The sequence below is a fragment of the Rhinolophus hipposideros genome (genome assembly GCF_964194185.1).
Source record: "Rhinolophus hipposideros genome assembly, chromosome: 7".
Classification (NCBI taxonomy): Eukaryota; Metazoa; Chordata; class Mammalia; order Chiroptera; family Rhinolophidae; genus Rhinolophus; species Rhinolophus hipposideros.
The window spans coordinates 55,189,197-55,211,979 of NC_138053.1; the positions used below are offsets into that span (position 1 = coordinate 55,189,197).

The 22,783-nt window shown below is 40.9% G+C and overlaps 1 protein-coding gene and 1 pseudogene across 2 annotated transcripts in view; one reads left to right on the top strand and one right to left on the bottom strand.

Annotated features, from left to right (window-relative positions):
* The window catches only part of MAP1B (microtubule associated protein 1B), a 95,595-nt gene extending 82,906 nt beyond the window's left edge, over positions 1-12,689 (bottom strand). Inside the window, exons 1-2 of the mRNA XM_081054591.1 lie at positions 12,050-12,689; positions 3,925-4,026 (exon numbers count right to left, since the gene is read on the bottom strand). Of these exons, the coding sequence (XP_080910717.1) occupies positions 3,925-4,026; positions 12,050-12,233 (286 nt within the window). The 5' untranslated portion in view covers positions 12,234-12,689. The remainder of the gene's footprint in view (positions 1-3,924; positions 4,027-12,049) is intronic.
* Positions 12,690-15,538: 2,849 nt separating this feature from the next.
* Positions 15,539-17,276, top strand: LOC308500172 (large ribosomal subunit protein uL24-like; annotated as a pseudogene). The gene is made up of 2 exons: positions 15,539-15,638; positions 16,673-17,276. The product of its transcript is annotated as a large ribosomal subunit protein uL24-like (transcript).
* Positions 17,277-22,783: the final 5,507 nt, after the last annotated feature.

Here is a 22,783-nt window from a genome sequence, read left to right on the forward strand (position 1 = left end):
TCTTCTTATTGTCCTGTGAATTACCCTCCTCCCCTTTGAAGTTCCAGGCCCTTAACCTATTCCTTAGCTCAGGGTGGCATATGACCCTCAATTGCCCAACTTGCCCTTGGGTTTCATTATCTTTGTGAGATTAAATTTGTGTTTCTCCTGTTAATCTGTCTTACTTCAATTTAATTAATAGACCAGCACAAAAAACCTACAAGGATAGGGGAATTTTTTTCATACAGCATGGCTAGATTTATCACAGTGAGAAAGCCGACTCCCACCCTCTCCCAACAGCATCTTTACATGGGCACCAACGGACCACTGTGCAAATAGTCTTCGACCCTGCCCTAAGGTTCTGCTATGCCAGTACCTTAATGCATTGCTTCCTTTTGGCTCTCACACCAGAAAGACCTTCCTAAACTCAGCCATAGAATGTTGCTGCCCCTACACAGGCCAAGCAGCTATGTTCCCTCTGATAATGCTGAATGCAAAATTGTTTCTTTGAGAAACATCTTTAATACAAATTTTAATATCGTTACAGAAAGGAAGCCAGCCCATTATCTAAAGCCAGTATTTCCCATGGATAATAATAATAATCACCAAATATACAAGTCAAATAGATTTTCAGCAATGGAGACAATTTTAACACTAGTTCATGTTTATTGTTTCACCATGTGACAGGCACTGTTTCAAGATCTTTACACACATTAACTCATTTGATTCTCATGAAAATTCTATGAGGTAGAAGTGATCGTCCGTGTTTTACAAACAACAAAACAGAGGCATAAAATGGTTAAGGAACATGTCCAAGATAATCTAGTAAATAGTAGTCAGAGCTAGGATCCGGAATCTGCACTCTATCATTATGCTATGTTGCTGGTGAGGATTTAGGTTCTCAAAAATGTTTAATTATTTTAATAGGCAGAAGTGGCACAAGGATGGGGGAAAAATTAAAATGAATTTTCCTTCTAAAATGAAGTGTCCCCTTGGATTAGGAATGGTTTGTATTTGTTGGTTGTTTTGAAATGATATCTAACACAGACAATCATGGGGCATTTCCTATAACCCCTAGGAGATACCCTCCTTTATTGTTATATGTATTAATAGAAATAGATAGCTCTCAAGTTAAATTAGGGAAAGAAGCAAATAGGAATGGAGAATGAAGCCTAGCTCTACTCTTGTGGTGAGGCTTCTAAAAATGATTCTCATCCAATATGATCAAGGTACAAAAAACATGCTATAATATACAAATAAAAATGTGTATGATAGCATGTAAATTCATCACCATAAGGAAATATAAGACTGTTGCTCTATTTTGAAAAGACTCGATTGTTGAACTTGAACTTGAGTGAAAGCCTGAGAGTAACTAACTTTTTCAAACGGGTCTCCCTTGAGCCCGCCCAGCTTACATGTGGCCAGGAATGGTTTTACACCAGGACAGATCAGCAGACACCTGCTCTGAGCACACAGCAGATGTCTGTTGAAAGATCTTTAGGGAAGGCAATGCTGCAACAGGTCTGAGGCATTCAGGTGGCCCTCGATGACTGCCCATTCCAAGAACACAGTCAGCCACAGTTGCATGGCGCTTAGCGATCCCAGAGCTCCCATTCTGAAGAACTGGAGGACCTGCAACCTCACCATTCACACTACACAACCCCCACCTTGTGCAGAGAAAGCGTCATAGTCCGGTTCCTGCTCAAAAGGTATTTATTCAAGATGCCTAAACCTTTCAGAGTGGTCTTGAATGAGACCTGCAGTCCTACAAAGATAGGCACAATGAACCTCAAAAGCAAGTTTAAAAACTAGTACCTGGGGTAAACTAGTACCAGAGATCAAATATGGTGCTGCTAGTTGCATTTGAGGCAATCGCCAGCCTTTCATAAGCTGTCTCCAGACACAGCATCTAGCTCAGCACAGATACAACTAGATGGGTAACCAATCCTTACTGTAGGTGATGCAGGAAAACGAAGGAAAATGGGGTACATGAGGCTAACAGGGTGGGTTGTGGGGGACCAACCTTCCCAGTCCACTAGAGTAATACTAGGTCTTTGGTCCAAAAATGGTTAATTCTTTAGCAATTCTTGCAGCCTTTCCCTTTGCAACACTAGCTGTCATTCTATAAAGTCAACCCAAGCACGAATGCACAATGGGAATCACAGGCTTCATTTACCAAAAAAAAAAAAAAAAAAGTAGTTTTACAACCAGTCATAGTAAGAAAGTCAGAACAATCTACAAAGAAAGGATAAAAGCTTGAATGTTACATTTTGAAACACACTTGTTAGATACCCTTTCTACTTGTTAGAAAAGGGTACTTCCCTTATTTCCCTTTTTTGTGAGATGATTTTTAAAGTTATGGCGGTGTGCAAGACATAAAAATACAACACAGTAGCAAGGAGGGAGAGAAACAACCACATACTGTACCTTTACTTCTGCATATCATGTGCTTGCTGTCGGACAGCCTCTGGATCATTCTGTCTTTTGTCTCCATGCAAAGTTACTTAGGAGCTGATTTTTCACATGGCTTTACAGCAGGTTTACCTTTTTTTTTTTTTTTTAATTTTTTTATTTATTTAAGTATGTTTTTCTAGGACCCATCAGCTCCAAGTCAAGTAGTTGTTTCAGTCTAGTTGTGGAGGGCTCAGCTCACAGTGGCCCATGTGGGGATTGAACCAGCAACCTTGTTCTTAAGAGCACCATGCTCTAACCAACTGAGCTAACCGGCTGCCCAGGTTTACCTTTTAATGAGTCCATTCTTGCTCCATTTTTCTTAGCATCTTTACTCAATTCCATTCTTGAAAGCTACAATTCCTTTGATAACTAGAACATGTGGGGTTTTATTCTAGTAGCAAACTCAAAGAACTGGGACAGTCTCAGGGGCATATTGCTGCAGCCAAGCGTGATTTATGAAGGCGCAGACATTCCGTAAGTGGTTTCAAACCTCATCCTGCACAAGGCTGATTGAATACAATGTGCCAGTCAAAAGACACTGAACCCATTCCTAAGTTATATGGATGCCAATAAAATTAGCAGTCATACAACAAAATCACGTGGACAGAAAAGAGTTCTCTCCACTCTATTTTACATAAAATTGAAGTGATATTCAAGAAATAAAATGCAATACATTATCTAGGATGGATCAATCTATGCAATACATTATCTATGATGTATTTGGCGAAATACATCTCAGGTTTGGAGTACTTATGGGCCATCAACTCTGCTCATAATTTGAAATGTGACCAAGTGGGAGAAATATGGGTCACCGATCACAAGAGGAAGACAAGACAGGTGAGTTTGCCTCATCCCCAGTCCTAGAGGTCAGGGTACATCCCCAGTGAAGTGGCTGGTCGGCAGCAGCATTTGCACCTCTGACAAAATTGTGTGTCCTTACCTTTAATTTTTCTGTAGTATTCTTTTTCATCTCTGAAACAGCAGTTTGGAATTTTTAACAGCAGTTTGGAATTTCAGACTTTTTTTACCCCCACTAAGAAAAGCGGATGATATTGCAAAGATGAAATGATGATGTATATTTCATTTTGAAACGCAGATGTTTCCTCTATCTTGGGAGGGAGGGGAAATAAGGGATTCTGGAGGCATCCAATTCATAACTTCATTTGAGTAAAATTTAGCATTTAAATAGTTTGCATTCCCTTAAGGTCAGAGCACAGTAAGATAGCAAAATAAATAAATAAATAAATGACCCCAGAACTTAAAATTTCTCATTAAGAATGGACAAAATACATAATCCACACAGTGACAACTTAGAGTTGACTTTCTTAAAATATGGTTTCTGGCTAATCCAGTAGATAGTAACAAATATAAAGAATCCTTTAGCAATAAGAGAAAGTCTTTTTTGATGCCTCAGGCAAAACTTTCCAGCCAATGGCCTGTTTCCTCATCCTTTCAAATTCTAGGTTAACTAATACAGAACCAAAGCCTCACCTGGGACCTCAGGAGAGAATCTTGCAGAGTGTCTGGATACAAAAAGTTTCAGTTCTTGATCTAAGTTGCATTCAATCAGGTTTGTGTCCCATGATCGGATTCCTAAGGAGGGAAGTGAAGACAGTTGACAGACCTCCAGTTAGTCATTTCAGAATGGTTTGGAAAACATCACTGTAACATTTCTCAGGCTTTAAGGGAGGATGTGGAAATTCCTTTTCTGAAGAGCTTGGTAATGGGCAGCGGACACCCACAAGATGGGAGGGCTGGGGACGTCTCTCCACCAGGCCACAAAGGAGGGCTAACTAGCAGTGTGGACTGAACTTCTGCCCCTCATAAAACGTAAATGCAGCTTTTCTGGGAGAGTGAAAGAAAACAGTTATTAGGAAAATGATAGGCTTTTTACTCCAGGGAGGGAATGGAAAGGACAGGAAGATGGTGAGCTCTGTAGTAGTTAAAAAGCCATCCAACATTATCTAACTGTCCTAGGATCCACTTATAAATGGCAACAAAATGGAGAATGAGGGTGGAAAAGCCAGAGATGTGGGGGCTGACATTGGAGTCTAAGCCTTTGTTTTTAAAATGAGGTTTTTGCAGTGTGCATATGCAGTTTGTGTGCATGTATAGTTTCTTCTTTTTTTTTTTTTTTTTTACCCATATCTCACTTTTGACCTTGGTTTCTCTACCCCTGGATATCAATTCAAACTTTGTGTGATCTTTTGATAAAAAGGCTGGATCTCAATCTTCAAGACTTGGCCTGCTTGCCCTCCAGGGCTTTTATTTTACCTGACTAGCTTGGCAAGCAGCTCTTTCATTCACAATTGTTAGTTGTATTGAATTTTCTTATCCAGAGGCTAAGAAATGTGGCAACTTTTTATACTTCATAAGCTTTCTGCGAGAGTTGGGGGCCATGAACTGTCTCTTTCCACAGAAGTTCAGGTTTCTGTTCACTAGGCTAGAAATGGGGGCGAGAGAAACACCAGGGCAAAGAATACTGAGGCTCCACTGCCTTTCTAGTCGCTTTCTTCCTCCTCCATCTGCCCTCCTCCGTCCTGCCCTTCCAAAGGGGCTAGCTAGAGGACAACCCAGAAGACAGAGAAGGGAGAACTGGGGTGAAACTCAGGGAAAACTGGGGATCCACAGAACTCTGGAGTGTATGTTTTTATATACATTTATATTTTCCCAAATAAACAGCTCACAGTAGAGCCAATATGTAGTATCTGTGATTGTACTCTTGCATGGAGCTTCCTTCATTGCCAACAATCCTCTGGAACAATACTCATTTATTACATACCTACTAAAATAAGGGGCTGGAAGCTCTAGGTATAACACAGTAGGTGAACTATCTCTAGGTAAACACTGGATCGTTTAATCATTTTTGCTGGTCATCAGTTATGCAGATGGACTTGGGAGTATAAATGGCAGTGTGTTATTTAAACACTCCTCAAAATCATTAATGCATATCTGCATCTACTCCCATTTATCTTGTTCAGTCTTCCTATCTTGAAAGAATCAAAGTAAATTAAATAGCTAGACAGACATAGATATATATATAGATATAGATATAGATATATAGATATAGATATATATAGGTAGGTGTGTGTGTGTGTGTGTGTGTGTGTAGACACACACACAATAAAAAAAGATGCTGGAAACTAAGTTCACTGCACATCAAAAATATCTTCAGATTATATACCAAATAACTTTTGGACTATGAAGAATGTTTTCCAATAGATGTATGTCCACTAAATAGAGGCATACATTTCTCATATAATCCATGGAAAAAATTCAGGTGTGAAACAGTTAACATCCCTAAAGAGAGGCTAAGTTATGAGGGAGCCTTTACAGGTCTCCCTGGAAACATTAACAGCCTCAGTTTGCATTTGTGCTAATGGAGTATTTAAATTTTAACAAGAAAGGCATGTAGAGATTTTGTGGATCTTTTCAGTGCTGAAATGATAAATGGGTTCTTTTTGTTTCACAGAAAGCTTGACAGGTTGAAAAGTCTGAATTCATTAGAATATTTTACTTCAATCTATATGTACACTATATATTCATCTAATGTAAAAAATTGTTAAGCTCCTGTCTGAGCTGCTCAATTTGTAATTGTCAACTGGATTCTTTGTGCTCCAGGTCTGAGCTCCAGGTCTTCTGACTCTGTCAAGTTGGGTCAATAAGTTAATAATGAGACATATGTATTTAAATTAAGTTCATACAACTTTTCTGCCTTTGTTCTAAGTAATGTCCAAGTTGCTACATCATTTGAATGACTTCATCTAGGGTTATACACAGACTTGCTCTTACATTGTTGTTTGACATTTTTTCCCTTGGTTTCAATTAAATTGTCATGACACATGCAATTAATTGCTTGCTTTATACTTCATAAAGTCCTGGCTGTATGATTTGGAATTTAGCAATGGAAAAAGCATGAGATAGTAGAAAACCCATTTGGTAATTTTTAAATTACATTAGTAAACAGCTGATAAAAATATTTCTCATTTTTATACACCAATGAAACTAACAATTTAAGCTTCTCTTTTCAAAGGAGCAATTTCTAGCCAAATTGCTTCTTAACAATGCATTATCACTGCTACCACTTATAAAATAAAGGTTACAATGGATTTACTGGTTATTTTAGTTGGAAAGAAAGCTTTTGGAACCAGGCCACTTTCCATACCTATTTTATTAGGTTGGTGCAAAAGTAATTGCAGTTTAAAAGGTTAAAAATAATTGCAAAAACTGCAATTACTGTTGCACCAACCTAAAGAAATAAAATAGTTTTGTAATTATTTTGTACCTTCTACTAGATAATGTTCCTAAAGGGAAATAGTATTTCTCAATGAAAATTCATACTACATTTAGTAGGTTTATGTATCTCCTCATTGCATCAAAGAGAAAGCCATTAGTGGGCCCTCTTTTGGGCCTATGGCTTTTGGAAAAGAGGTCACTCTGAAGAGGCTTTCAGAAGCAGGTCATTCTGGTCTCTGATGGGTTGTAGAGAAGCCATGATAAATTCCTGGCCCTTTTTCCGACTACCCCCACCTCCCGCCCAATAAACTCCAGGTCAAGCTCTTCCTTGAGGCTATGCTTCTCCAGCACTCTATGATGACTATGCCCCTTATTGGCTTACCCAGGTGGGGACAAAACAGAACAACTCCACCAGGTGGAGGAGATCAATCTCCACTCTTTAAACTGCTGGGCCTGGATGACATCTGTCACCCCTGGGAGGTTGGGCCATGCCCAGGCAGCCTGAGAGCTCTCCTGCCTAATTGGAGACTGTTGCCCAACACTGGAAGGCAGTGCCATTACTCTGTCAGCCATTTCTCCAGCCAGTGACCAGGGAATAACAAAGGATCTTTCCATCTCAGTTCTCTGACCCCAGAGGGTATTGGTGCACAAAGGGGAGGCTAACGTACACATGAAGTTTACAGATGGAAAAAGGAGAAAAGGTTGTGAGTGTGTGTGTGTGTGGGGGGGGGGGTCATCACAGGAGAGGTCAGAGTGAACAATGAGGAGCCAGGTTGCCTCACTTCATACAGGTTAGATCTGGCCAAGTTTACCAGTCGTGCAAACACTTCACAGGATTATTTAATAAAACCAACGATTTTTAAAAAGCACCTCCCATTTAAAGGCTAACATCCGTATTTCTAAGAGATAGGAGACTGAAGAAAGCAGAACAAAACGTCCGAGCGTTACCAGCTCGGTTCAGCGTTACACGCTGAACCAGCACATGGGTTCTACTTGACAGTTATTTGGCCTTTGACAGGTTGCTTCTCCTCTATGAGCTTCAGTTGCTCCTTCTGCGAAGTAGGCTTCTGAATATTTTTTTGCATGTATCTAAATGATGAACCTATAACCATAAGATTCTATTTGGAAAACTATGCTAAGATGCAATTTGAAGTCAGATTAGAATCATAAACTCTATGAATTAAAAGAAATGAAATGCTAAACTCAAGGTTTTATTTCTCTGAGAAGTTTTCCCTTTTTTTGCCTTGATCTAACATTCAATTCTTTTCTTCCTTTTGTTGAGCCAACAACTTGATGTTCATAATATATGTGTGATGTTAATGCAGACACTATCTTACACACACACCTCATGATTTCAAATGATGATAATTTAGGTCTGAATAGCATCTCACATGAGAGACAAAAGAAGTGATTTATAATAATTTATTGGTCTAAAAGTTAGAACTTATTTAAAAAGTAAGCTTGTAGAGAAGATTAACAATGAATCATCAATTTAATGACCTTAAATTTGGGGACTGGCTTATATTTCAGCATGGATCATAGAAGCATTAGTAGATAACACCAATTAAGCAGTACAAGCAGAAATCCATCTGCCTTTTGACTTTGAAAAGTATGAAGATGAAAATAATTGAACACTCTCTAATATTCTTTTTACCCCCAGGTGTTGATTTTCTCCTGTTAAAAGTAAAATGAAAACCAAATCCCAAACTTTCCTGAGTTCTTATTTCCCTTCAGTCTTATCTTAGACTGAAAATAGTCAACAGTGACATCTGAAAGTTACAATGTAATCAGCTAAACTTACATTTAAAAATCCACGGCAGTAGATGTTACACACATCTATCTTTTTATGAACAAATCTTGCTGACTACCAATGTAACTAGAGGAAAGTTATATTCTTTAAAAGTAATTGAAAGCATCAAACTGACAGTATTCCTTTAAAACAATAAAATGAAACAATGAAAACTTTCACATGGCTCTAGAATTCAATTTGAAAAGCATGGATGTATGTCATCTACATCCTAAAATAAATCAGAAGGGGGGGCGCTGCTAAAAATGGGATGGCTGTTAAGTCTATGATGGGGGGCTACTTAGGAAGTGGGCAAAGGAGGTGCCAAGGAACGGTAGTTGGTGGTAATGACAATCGTATGGCATAAAGTCCTGCATAACTAACTAAAGCTAGGAAAGAATACTGTTTCAAACTTAAGAAATGACCAAACCCTACATCAGGCCTTTTGAATATAGCTGAGAAAATGAGTGACCATCTGTCTTCCTTGTTTTCAAGAAGCATATACTGAGCACCCACACCAGGATGTTCCAGGCCTGTTGATTTACTGCATTACCACCATCTTCCTGCAGATTGATTTCCTAGGCTTCCTCAACAATCAGAAGGGTAAAAATCCAAGTCACCAAGGTCTCCAAACCGAGCATCAGTCGAGGTGGGAGGGCAAATAGGAAGCAAGAGTAACAGACGCTGAACTGCTTTCCCAGCCTGCAGCATACAAGCAGAGCCGAACCCCCTGGAGCATCTCCATCTTGCTTCACACAACACAGCCCACAGGCACTAGCAACAACAGCAGTGGTATCAGAGTGACCTCTGGAGGAGGCCCAGCTGGGTCCTGAAGGCTGAGGCAGCAGCATATCAGGCATGGGAAACAGAGCCCACTGGCCCTGTTGCTAAGTCATCTCAGGCTCTAAAAAGCTAGAGGCACTTAGCACTGAAAGTCCCTGCAGCTTGGGTTGCATTCGAGACCCCAGGACTCAGGAGAGCAATCTCCGGAGAAAAAGCATCATCTGTTACAGTGCATAAGGAAATGGCTCTGCTCACTTACTCAGTTGATTCTTAATGGGATCAATACAGCCATTTCGGGGTTTCATGCAAAAACCTAACCAAATTAGGGAACGAAAATTCAGGAAGGCATGGTGACTGAAAAGGGAACATGAGGGGGCTTCGGGGGTTCCAGTCATGTCTGGTTCTTGTTCTATGTAACCCAGGTGTGTTCATTTTGTGAAAATTCACTGAGTTCCGCATGTATGTGTGCCTTTTCCTGTCTACATACTTCAAAACATTTTTTTAAAAATTAAAAAAAGTCAGGAAGACAAATCTGAACGTTATCACTAAGTGTTAGTGTAAAAAAAGAGTAAAGAGAGCATTTCACAGCAGAACTTGAATGTGTCTATTTTATCTTCAAATACAAGAGCTTGAATAAACCCCCTGAGGTATGGGGTAGTGAAAGGATGATCAACAGAGTAACAAAGCAGGAAGATAATTATGGTCGGAAGGTGATTTCTGAAGCAACTCCCTGCATGGGGCGCAGCCCACAAGTGAATGACTATACAAAGGCAAGCCTGAAATTGGCTGTTTGATCTCCTCTGATATTAACCTGATATTAGCCTGATGTGCACTAACATCAAGATAGGGCCAGAAAAAGCAGCGATGCTGCAGGGGTCACACTTCTGTCACTTACGAGTGGTGTGACCTTGAGCTGGTCCCCTTCTCCTTCCTGCCTCCTGCGGCCCCCACCTCTAACATGGGGGTGATGGTCCCTCTCCTAGCACCACATCGGGTGGTTATGAAAATTTTCTACATAGAAAAGCACATCCTAATGCATTGTTATTCTCCGGCAATGATGCTGACAAAAAACAAAAAAATTTTAACCCAAAGTCATTGATTCATACAGTAGCCACACCCAACGTCAGTACGTGTGAATTTTTTCCAAGGAGAAAATGTGCAAATGAACTAAATTAGAACAGAGCCGATTAAAGGCCGATAGTGTGAAAATAAGGGTTATCGAGATGCTGTAATAAGGCATTTCATTATATAAATCTCTTATTCTTGATTTTTTATTTTTTTCCGAATAGAACACCACATCTTAATTTTGCTCCCTTTTTTCTTTTTCATCTGAAAGGGAAAATCAGGGCTTTAAAGTTAAACAAAAGAACCAGGTCTGCAACTCGTCCCCACCCTGCCGCCTTTTGTTCTGGGGACCCGCGGCCGTTTCCAAACGCAGAGGCAGATGACTGACAAGCATTCCGTGTTTCCATCCAAAAGAAGGTTTTTCCTGCGCGTTTTAGCGGGGCGGGGCGGGACCGGGGACCGAGGGCTGCGGGAACGCCCTTTGTCCGCCTCGGGCCGCCGTAGAGACCGCAGTGCGGACTGCACCACGCCCACCGCCGGTGTCTCGGGGCAGAACCGCCTCGGCGCCACCCAGGAGGACAGGGTGCGGGCTGGGGCTGCGGAGGGGCCCGGCGACCTTGTCAGGGACGAGGGGCGACCTGGGCTGCGGGGGGTGACCGGAAAGGCGGAGGCCAAAGCTGCCCCCCCGGGCACGCGGAGCGCAGCAAAGCGGGGCTGGGGGAGAGGTGGGGGGCGCAGCAGCCCTGAGCCCGGGGCCCCGCGGGCTGCGCCCTGCGTGGGCGCCGCAGTGCGGGGCAGGTGGCGGGGCTGCCGCAGCCCGGGGGGGGGGCGGGGGCGGGTCGGTCTGCGAGCCCGAGGCTGCGCCCGCGGGACCCCACGGCCCCGCCCAGGGTTCCCGGCAAACCGCTACTCAGCCTCTGCGGAGCGCGCACCGGGCGAGGCGCTGGCCCGACCCGCCGACCCCTCCCTCTCCCCTCTAAGCCATCACTCCCGAGGCTGAGACTTTTAAAAGAAGCAGCCCCACCCCGCAACTTGGGGTCCCATTGTCCTTTCTCAAAGCTGCAACCGAGGTCCCAGGGGCGGCAGCGAGGCTGGCGCCGTCAGGGGACGAGGTGCAGGCGGTTCTCCATCTCTGCGTCCCCGGGGGGGTGGAGGGGGGTGGGGAAGCGGGCGTGGCGCTAGGACTAGCCTCGTCATTCCCAGGAAAGAAAAGATCGGAAGGTTTTAAACCAGAAAAGGCATTTCTCGGGGGGCTGAGGTGGCCGTGGTGAGGATGATTCCCAAGCGGGCCCTGGCACAGGGTGCCTAAGTCTCCGGGCTGCGGGCGAGGTGGAGGGTGGGGGGGCGTGTACCAGCGTTTTGTGGGGGTGTGAGCGGGGACTGAAAGGAGTGGTTAGAGCATCAGGTCTCTTCCCCCACCCCCCCCACCCCCCACCCCTTTTGCTTCCTGCGGTTGCGGCTTTATTGTGGCCTCTGCTCTTCTGATACCTGCATTTCATTTAGCGGGAGAGGCGGTGGTCAGCTGGGATCTGCAGACCCAGCCTGATGACAGATCCTTCAAGGTTAGAAAAGACTCTCCCCCTGGATCTCAAATCAAATTCACACTGTTCTCTGGAATTAGCTCAGAAAAGAGTCAGGACCGCAGGCGGGAGGTGGCGGGGAGAGGTGGGTGCTGGGCGCGCCCTGGGTGGGGTCGTGTTTGTACGTCTCCCTGAGCGCGTTCCCTGGGGGCGCAGGGCCTCTTACCGAGCTCGATGTTGCCTATGGCGCGTCGCAGGTGCTCCTCGGTCACTATCTCGCCGACGACCACTAGCAAGTAGAACTTGCTGTCGAGGAAGCGATGCGACAGGCTGGGCGAGGTGGACGCCGCCGGGTTAGCGATGCTGCCGGACAGCTCAGGCTCCGCGGCTTCCACCACCACGGTCGCCATCCTGACTGCCCGCTTTGCCTCGGCGAAGTGTCCCGCTCCGGCCGCTCCTCGCCTCTGCGGCAGGAGAAAGGATTCTCGCCGAAGGTGCTGTCTCCGCTCCGCCCCCTGCGTCCCCCCTCCTCCTGGCGCTGCGCGCCACCTCCCCCTCCGCCCTCTCCTAGCGCGCGCGGCGGAGAGGAGTAGGGAGTGAGAGTGGGCGGGGAGGCGGCGCTGCTTTTATATGGAGACTAGGCTAGGAGCCCGGGAGGAGGAGGAAGAGGAGGAGGAAAGGACCACCCGGCACATCCTCACGCGGTGGCTGCCTCGGCTCTTCCAGCCGTTGGCCCAGGGCTGATGTCATCTGCAGCAAATCATCTCGCTCGAGGCCCGGAAGCCGGAGGGATGAGGTGTGCGGACAATGGTCAGGGCAGGGCTGTGAGGCACGCGGTTGGGGAGCCCTGAGGGCCCCTGTTGCAGCTGTGAAGGAGGAAAACACTCCAACCTACACCCCACACTCACCCACTGCCCGCTCCAAACCCTTACCGGTTTGTATAGGAGAACGGGATGGGTTCCATTTTCAGAATGTGGGTATCTACCTTATATAGGAGGGGCACAAGTTAGGCTTCTCTGCCTTGTGTCCCTGTCTGCAATGAAGCCAGGTTCTCAGGAGTTCTGATAGCCTAGCAGGCATGGTGTTCAGGGTACCCCGCCCAGGAATATGTAACCTGTCTATTCTCTGGCCTTGTGGATTTAGGAAGACACACAGTATTTACCAGCTTCACTTAAAGATACATAAAAAATGCAAAACCTAAACCTACTATTGTTCAAGCTTTGGACCCTACTCTGCGAGGCCCAATGATGAAAATGTACTGGCTTTGTGGTGATCATAGGAAATGAGAGGGATACAGATGCATTAGCTTACATACAGATTTCTTAATAATATGCTGCCCAGATAGTATCAGGCATAACAAAGAATAAAGAGAAGATACTGTCTGTACCCAGCAGGATTACAGTGACTATAATGTACTTTTCAGTTCCTTGGGGAACACACAAGCAAAATTATTTCATGTGACAATGATGTCGTTTAAAATATATGAAGCATTAGGAATTTTTATTGCCTTTGTCTATGTTTAGAAGAACTCCTAATAATGTTTAAAGGCAGCCCATCTACAACCATTTCTCACAAACATACTGAATATAGCTTCTGTCCCAGGAAAAGGGAGGTGGTGGTAAGGAAGAAACAAAATGTGCAGACATGGTAGTCTCATAAAAGATGGGGATTAGAGGCTTAGAAGAGAAGATAGAAATTAGAGTAGTCAATATAGTTTTAATACCAGAATGCATACTAGTAAAAAGAAAATATCACCTAGATATGCTAAGATTTTCGAAATAGCCTGTTATCTTAGCTGTTAACCACCATGACTTACTGGTGATAGATATACTTTTTATTCTTAATTCTTTCCTGAGACCCTGGCATGGGAGACATAGTGGGCAGCCAAAGGCAGTGGCCCATCCTACATGACAATGTGATCAGTGGGAAATAAAGATACCATCTGGCCCTCAACACTTGGAGTTTGTGACAAGCTCACTGGTGAGTTGCATTCACCAGTAGATAGTGACAAAGAGTTTCCAAGTGAGATGGTACCAGGTTATATCTTGGTCAAGAGAAGGCATTTGGTTGCTGTTAGAGAGGTGAAGCCAGCACAGAAACCCATAACTGGGGAAGAAGTTATGGTGAGGAGCACTGTTTGTTAAAGGTCAGCCATTGGAGCCCAACGCCATTTACTGACTATCTTCCATTTCTCTGACCCACCTTTACTTTTGTTTATGTAATCATTTTCTTTAGCTCTATTTCTTTTAGTTAATTTTTTTTTTAAGATTTTATTGGGGAAGGGGAACAGGACTTTATTGGGGAACAATGTGTACTTCCAGGCCTTTTTTCCAAGTCAAGTTGTCCTTTCAGTCTTAGTTATGGAGGGTGCCGTTCAGCTTCAAGCTGTTGTCCTTTCAGTCTTGGTTGTAGAGGGCGCAGCTCAGTTCCAGGTCCAGTTGCAGCGGGTGCAGCCCACCATCCCTTAAGGGAGTCAAGGAATCTAACTGGCAACCTTGTGGTTGAGAGGATGCGCTCCAACCAACTGAGCCATTAAGGTGCCGTGTTCAATCTTAGTTGCAGGGGGGGCTGCCCAACATCCCTTGAGGGAGTTGAGGAATCGAACTGGCAACCTTGTGGTTGAGAGCCCACTGGCCCATGTGGGAATCGTATATGGTGTTAGGAGTATGGAACTCTAACCGGGCCATACACCAGGCCGGCCCCTTAATTTTATTTTTTAAATGAAATTCTTTATTACCGTATGAGCGGAAACACTAATCTTACTTGTTAATAGAAGGTATCCCTAAAACTAAGAATAATGAAAATAAGATAATGTAATTAAATTCCTGCTATATACTGTTATTTGCTCACGACTCTGACCCTAGAGATTTGTATTTTCTCTAGATTAAAAGTGGAGATTAGCAAGTGTTAGGGAAGTGTTCAAGATATTCTAGCACCTAACTGAGTTGTTCTTCGTGTCCGAACAGAAGACTGGATGAAAATAACAACCGGAGGACTTGCTTACTATGTGAGTCAGTGCAGTTTAGTGCCATGACCAGGGCATCACCTGTTGAGGACACGGAGAAACAGAGATGATGGCAGAACACAGACTAGACATGCTGCTTGTTACCATAAATCTTTGTAACTTTGGGTAAGTGACTTACTCTGTTTGACCTTCAGTCTCTTCATCTATATACTGGGAAGAATAGTATCTTTATAACTGCGTAATAGGAGTAATGATATAAGGTGTAAGTACCTAATACAGTGATTGGAATATAGTAAGCACTCCAAGCATGGTTGATCAATAGACCTCTCATCTCTGTTTCTTGGACAATGGATTAAAAGTATCCTTACAAACTGTGCAGGTGACATCAAGTTATGCTCCACCACCAACACTTCTACAACAAGAATTACAGTATGAAATTTTACTACAAAATAGAAAACCGCCCCCCACCCCCATCTCAAGAGAAAAGATATAGTTCTAAGGAGCAGGAAAAGGAAAACTAACCTATAAGGGTGCCTGTGTTACCTGCTGCCACCTGACGTCACCTAGATGTCCCAAAGGCACCTCAGACTCAACGTGCTCCAAAACAGAATCATCTTGGCCCTCCAGACCTGATCTCCTCACTTTTCCTATTTCGGTAAACAGTATCCCCATCTATCCTATGATACAAGCCAGAAACATCACAGGCGTCTTAGCCTCCTCCCTGACCTTTAACTCCACGTGCAATTCAGCATGGAGTCTGGGCAGTTTTACCTCCCAAATCTCTTCAATCTCTCTACTTCTCTCTACTATCACTACCCTACTCCAAGCTACCATCTTTGTGAGAAGTCAGGTTAGAAATTGGGTTCTGAAATCAGACTGCCTGATTTTGAATTCCAGCACCATAATTTATTAGCTGTGTGCCTTGGGCAGGATGGGTAATCACTCTATGCCTTGGTTTCCTCATTTATATAGTGGAAATGAATACCCACCTCACCTACAGGGGGATAGTTTAAATATGTAAAGTGCTTAGAACAGTGCCTTGTATGTAATAATCACTCAACAGGAGTTAGTTGTTTTTGTTGTTATTATGTAATATTTACTATGAAAAAATCAAACATATATAAAAGTAGAATAGTATATGTAAGAAACCTCCATGCACCCATTATCCCCAATCAAATGATTTTTACAGTTTGCTTGTTTAAAGTAAAATCTAAATGAGGTCCATTTTGTCTTAAATCCCTTTTAATCTATGGCTTTCCATTCTATCTTTTTTTTTTTTTTTTTTTTTTTTTTTTTTTTTTTTTTTTTTTTTTTTGCTTGCAACTGTTTGTTGAATAGTGGAAACATTTGTTGTGCAGTTTCACAAAGTCTGAATTTTGCTGATTATATCCCTATTATATATTATATTATTTAAGATGTTCTTCCATCTCCTGGATTTTCTGTATAATGATAGATCTAGAGGCTCAATCAGATGCAGGTTTGATATATATTTTTTGTAAGTATATTTTTTAAATAGATGATATTGTGTTCTTCCATCAGGAGGCACATAAAGACTGGTTGACCTCGTTCTGAGATCTTAGCAATCATTGATGATCATTACCTAGATTTATTATTTCATTAAGGGTTGGAAAATGATAATTTTCTAATTTTATTCTTTCTTCATCTGACACCTGGAAGACTTCTGTTAGAAATATCACCCTATCACTTGGTTAGCCTGAGGTACAGTTTCTGCAGGAAAGGAAGGATAAGTACATGATTCATTCTCTTTATTTGCTAATTTTCAAAATAATGAATTCATTCTATTACCTCCTCCAAAGGTGATTAATAATTTTTGTGTCATTAAGAATATAACTTGGCTCTTCATTTCTGTGGCCATCACTGAAGTGTCAGCAGCCAAAATAAAGTTCAACCCCTTTGTGACTTCTGACTGCAGCAAGAACTGGAAAAGCCATTTCAGTGTACCTTCCCATATTCACTGGAAGATTATATCTTCTCCTCTTTCCAGAGAGCTGAGACAGAAGTACAGTGTTCGATCCATGCCCATCCGAAAGGATGATACAGTTCAGGTTGTACGAGGCTACTCCAAAGGGCAGCAAACTGGCAAAGTGGTCCGGGGTTACTAGTAGCCCAGGGAAGAAACATATCATCTACGATGAACGAGTGCAGTGGGAGAAGGCTAATGGCACAACTGTGTATGGGCATTCACCCCAGCAAGGTGGTTGACACTAGACTAAAGCTGGACCAAGACCACAAAAAGACCCTTGAACGGAAAGCCAAGTCTCGCCAAGTAGGAAAGGGAAAGCACAAGTAAGGGCAAACACAAGGAAGAAACAATTGAGAAGATGCAAGAATAAAGTAATCTTACATAGAGCTTTCATTAAAAACTGTTAAAATGAAAAATATATATGTATATATGACTTGAAGTCATTATTCATGTTGCTATTTTAATTTCCCCATCTTTGACCAGTGGTATGATAAGATGTTCCCAGCTCATCTGGTACATATCTGACCTCAGAACCTGGAATTAGCCATTTCTCTCACCCTGGTTCCTTCAGTGGGAAGTGGTATTTAGAGACTGTCATCTGGATACCACGAGTGACTTGGTGCTACTATCTTGTCATTGTTTCTAGATATTTTCAGCAGACTGGAATAGAAAATACATTTTTTTTCAAGGTGAAATACATTATTGAGTTCGTACTATACTGCCAACTTGGGATCAGGACTACAGGGATTGCACTTAACCTTCAATTTTACATCAGTATTTCTTTTGTCTTATGCCAAGCATTCCAGTTGTCAAAGACACCAAGGGTGATGGGATTAGAAGAGCAGAGAATTTCTCATTTTCTTTATCTGACGGTATATACAAATTATACTCGCAGTAGTCTCAGATAAAAATGGACTTGCCAACAATGTGATTGCTAAAAGCAATTTAAATTTTTTGTGGAATTACTTTTGTTCTTAGAATATATCACAATAGAAAACCAAAATTCCCAGTTGTCAAAGACACCAAAAAGACCACTTTTTTGTTTTATCCCACAATTGATACCTAAAAGTCTCAGAACAACAATATAAATGCTACTGATATCAACAGTATTACTGAAAGCAGTTTAAAATTTTTTTGAAAAATTTTTTATTAGATATAACCCAAAGAAATGCAGTTTTAAAGTCACTGAATTAATTCTTTTTTATGTGATTATGCCACTAACTCAATACATAATTAGGTTTATATGTTTCATTTTTTTATGCTTAATTTTGCTTTATAACTAGGTAAAATATTTGGTTCCAAAGTCAAAGTGATATCTACAAAACAATTGTATTCAAAGAACTTCAGTTTCTATCCCTTCCTCCTCTACCCTGTTCCCTCTCTGTCCCTATAAATAACTCTTTTCCTTGGCTGAGCCTTCTGTTTTTAAAATGTTTATCTTTTAGATATGTGCTCACTTCGGCAGCACATACACTAAAACGTTTATCTTTTAGATAAACAACAGCATATATACACAATGTTTTTTCACTTAACAATATATCCTGTAGGTAACCTCATAATTATATGAAGTTAATGTTAATGTTCTTCATTCCTTTTTATAGCTGCATATTAACCCATTGTCTTTATTTACTATAATTTATTTAATCAGTTCTTTATTGATTGGTATTATTGAGTTATTTCCAGTTCAGTTTATATTATAAACAGTATTGTAACTATTGTTTTTCCCTGTACAGCAGCAAGAGTCATTTGACTGGCATCAGCATATCCACTGGGACCCACATCCAATCCGTGCTTCATACCATATGGAGGGTAACGTTTTCTGATCTGGTTATTTCACCCCAACCATACTCGACCTCTTCAGAAGGTTCCCATTGTTTGTAGGGTAGAGATCAAACTCCTTAGTGTGGTCTACAAGGTCCCACAAAGTCTCATCCCTGTTTATCTTCCCAGCTTTGTCTAGCCCCCCACTTATCCTTACTTTTCAGCTTCAGCTACACTGACTTTATATCAGGCCATGCTTCCTCCCAGTGCAAGACCTATCCCCTTATTCTTCCCCCTGCCAAGAACACTTGCTGGTTAACTTCACCTAGTTAATGTCTACTTTCCTGTAGAGAGCATCTCAGCCATCACTTTCTTAGGGAAGCCTCTCTGACCTTCCTCACCAGGTCAGTTAACCTTTTTATGCACATCTTTAGCTCCATGCCCCAGTTTTTATTTGTAGCACTTGTCATCATTCCAATTTTATATTTTTATATGTAATTGTTAAAATTTGTCTGTCTTCATCACTGGACTCTCTGTTCTATGGAGGCCAGAACCATGTCTATCCACCCACACTCACACATACCCACCAGCTCACCGGAGGATTCCCAGTGCCCAGCATAGAGCATTTGCTCAATAAGTGTATCAGTGACTACATGAATGGCTTCTAAGCAATATACTTAAAGCACCTAGCCCAGTAACATGGCTACTGGGCTAGGTGCTTTAAGTATATTGCTTCAGTGAATTCCCACAAACTTTCTAAGAAATTAGAAACAGTAACATGGCTACTGGGCTAGGTGCTTTAAGTATATTGCTTCAGTGAATTCCCACAAACTTTCTAAGAAATTAGTTTTGTTATCATTTTGATGGCTTAAGTTCTCTTTTACATTTCTGATCTTGGTAATTTGTATTTTGTCTTTTTGTTGTTGTTGTTCAGTCTTGCTGTGGTTTTATCAATTTTCATCATCTTTACCAAAAACTATATTTGGCATTACTGATAGTTTTCTATTATGTGTATGTATTTTCTCATTGAGTCTGTTCTTATCTATACTATTTCACTCCCCTGATTTCTCTGGGTTTTATTTTACTTCCTATTTTAGCTCCTTCAGAGGCTCAGATAATTGGTTTTTCAGTTTTTCTTCTTTTCTGATATATCCATTTAAGACTATACATTTCTCTCAAAATCCTGCCTTAGCTGCACCCTACACATCTTGATATGTTGTATTTTCATTATCATTCACTTTATAAATATTTTCCAATTTCATTGTGATTTCTTCCTCTGCCATGAGTTATTACTGCTATTTGACAGATGAAAAAGGTAACAGGCAGAAAAGTTAGTTTGTTCCAAATCACAGAAAACCTGTGAAAACTCAGGTATATCAGACTTCAAAGTCCATGACCTTCCCTATATAATACTCTTCTTCCTTGCCATGGGAATTAAAGCAAATTAAAGAAAATGAAGCACAGCAAATGTGTTGGTTGGGAAGAGGAATAAAAGAGAAGGATCTAAAAGTCAGAGTAAATTTCATATTAGATGAGCCTCTAATATTGTTTTATTATTTAAAATTAAAGTGATTCTAGACTATAGGGCAATATGTTACTTAAGGGTGAAGAAATAGTCTGTTTTACTCATCATTGGTTAGTCCTTTCTTTCCAAATTTTAAGTTAGCTGTAGAAAAATTAACAGAATCCGAGGAAAGGAAAAAAAGGAAAATTATTGACAAGGTATGGCGTATTCGAGATGTTAAAAGTATATGTGTTATGTCATGGTGGGAGCAGCTTTTCTCTATGTCCATAAAATCATTGGGTCTCACTCTTAGTAGTTAGTTATAGAGAGAAGTTTCTGAAAATTTAGTGGTATTCTTCATAGCCAGAGGAAAATCTCATACTATTTCTGTGCAATCATTCTTGACTCAGACAGTACCTCTTCTTTTCTTTTGGTAGAACAGTGAGAAAAATATTACACTAGGAGGCCAATTAACTGAGCTCTAATTCCTTCTTCTATCTGTGTGAACTAGGGCCTTCCCATCACCACCTTTCAACAACCAAACAAAACCTTGTGTGTACAGAATACAAAACCAAAGTTGTTTCTCCTTCCCCATCCCTATCTCCACTTCCCTTTCTGCAAGTAACTACTATATTAAGCTAAACTCTGTGTGTGTGTGTGTGTGTGTGTGTGTGTGTGTGTGTGTATTATACAGGGAAGGTCATGGACTTTGAAGTCCATATATAACAGGTCAGACAATTAAGTTCACAAACTTGTTACAATGATGTTGCTAACCGTTTTTGATATCAGAGGGATTATTCATTATGAATTTGTACCAACTGGATAAACAGTTAACCAAGTTTACTGTTTGGAAGTGCTGAAAAGGCTGCATGAAAAAGTTAGATGACCCGAACTTTTCTCCAACAATTCATGGCTTTTACAAGGCACTGTCTGTAAGGGAGTTTTTAGCCAGTAAACAAATAACTGTATTGGAACACCCTCCCTACTCACCTGATCTGGCCCCCAATGACTTCTTTACCTGAAGATAAAGGAAATATTGAAAAGAAGACATTTTGATGACATTTAGGACAGCAAGGGTAATATGATGACAGCTCTGATGGCTACTCCAGAAAAAGAGTTCCAAAATTGGTTTGAAGGGTGGACTAGGTGCTGGTATATATACATATATGCCCTCCACACACATATATTCATGTATATAGTTTTTCCTCCATACACAGAATAATATTTTACATACTATATTTCAACGTAATTTCCCTTTGGATATCTTTTCATATAAATGTATAGAAATATACCGTATATTTTAAACTACTGCATAGTAGCCCATAGAATGAATTTACCATAGTTCACATACCTTTTCCATTAGTGGTCCTTTAAGCACTTTGTTTCTTTTCCTATTCTAAATGACGTTGCAGTGACCATGATTGTAAGTGCTTCTAGGTATGTATCTCTGAGCCTAGAAGTTGAATAGGTGGATTGAAGGTGATACATGATTTTAACATTTAATGACTCCTACCAAATTACCCTACAAAGAGAATTTAACAATTGAAACTCCTACTACATCATTGCCTGTTGCCCCATACCATAGTATAAATCTTTGTAATTTTGTGCTTATCAAATAGAGAAAAGTATTTATTTAAAATTTAGCTTTTTTATTTGCTTTTATTAATTTTTTTAACTAACTTCATTTGTCCTTAAAATATGCCCCTTTTTCTAATTTTCTATTGGATTGTTGGTTTTGTGTTTGTTGGTTTGTAGGAGTTTTGTTTTGTTTTTCATTTTTCTTTTCTTTTCTTTTCTTTTTTTGGTTAGGAACCCTGTGTGCAAGTTTATGGTGAACATGTTTTCATTTCTTTTGGATATATTCCTAGGAGTGGACTTGCTGGATCATACAGTAGCTCTCTGTTTAACTTTTTGGGAAATGACTGTAGGAACTATTTATATAATCTGGATAATAAGCCTTTGTCATCAGTATATAGTGCTTCATCTGTTAAGTTTGTATGTAAACCCATTTATGATGTCTTTGACCATATAAAATATTAAGTATATTATAAGATTAAACCAATCTTCTTCATTTATAAATTATTAGAGGTTGTCTTGCAGAGAAAGGATCTCTTACCCAAAACCTTAAAACTAATCTCCTAGTAATTTACAGTTTTGTTCAATCAAGAGAGCATTTAATTCAGTAAAGGTTCAATAAAGTTTCATAGACAAGAAATATTTGAAATTGTCCTGGAAGAATTTTTTTTCAATATGCAGAGATGGAGAAAGGACAATGTACATGAAAAGGACATCATAAGAAAAAACAAGTAGAACTATACTGAACCAATTCTTGAAAATAGCTAGTGGCTGACTCCTCTCTTCTTTTATACACAACTGTGGCTCACCGAACACACTGTTTTGTACTTTGCTTTTGTGACTTAAGGTATCTTTGAAATATTTCCATAATTGTCATAAAGAGCATCCTCTATGCATAGAATCCCATTGTGTATGAATATCATAATTTATAACTTCTATTTTTTTATCACTCCTCTGTTGACGATTACTTCCAATGTTTTGACAATATAAACAATGCTGCAGTGAATTAGATTCTATATATGTCATTTCCCACAGGTTAGAGACTAACCACAGGATAAATTTCTAGCAAAATTGCTGAGTCAAAGGATGTGCATGTTTGTAATTTTGGTAGATGTTGAAAATTTACCCCCTGTAGATTTATATCAGCAGGTACTTTTTTTTCGGGGGGGGA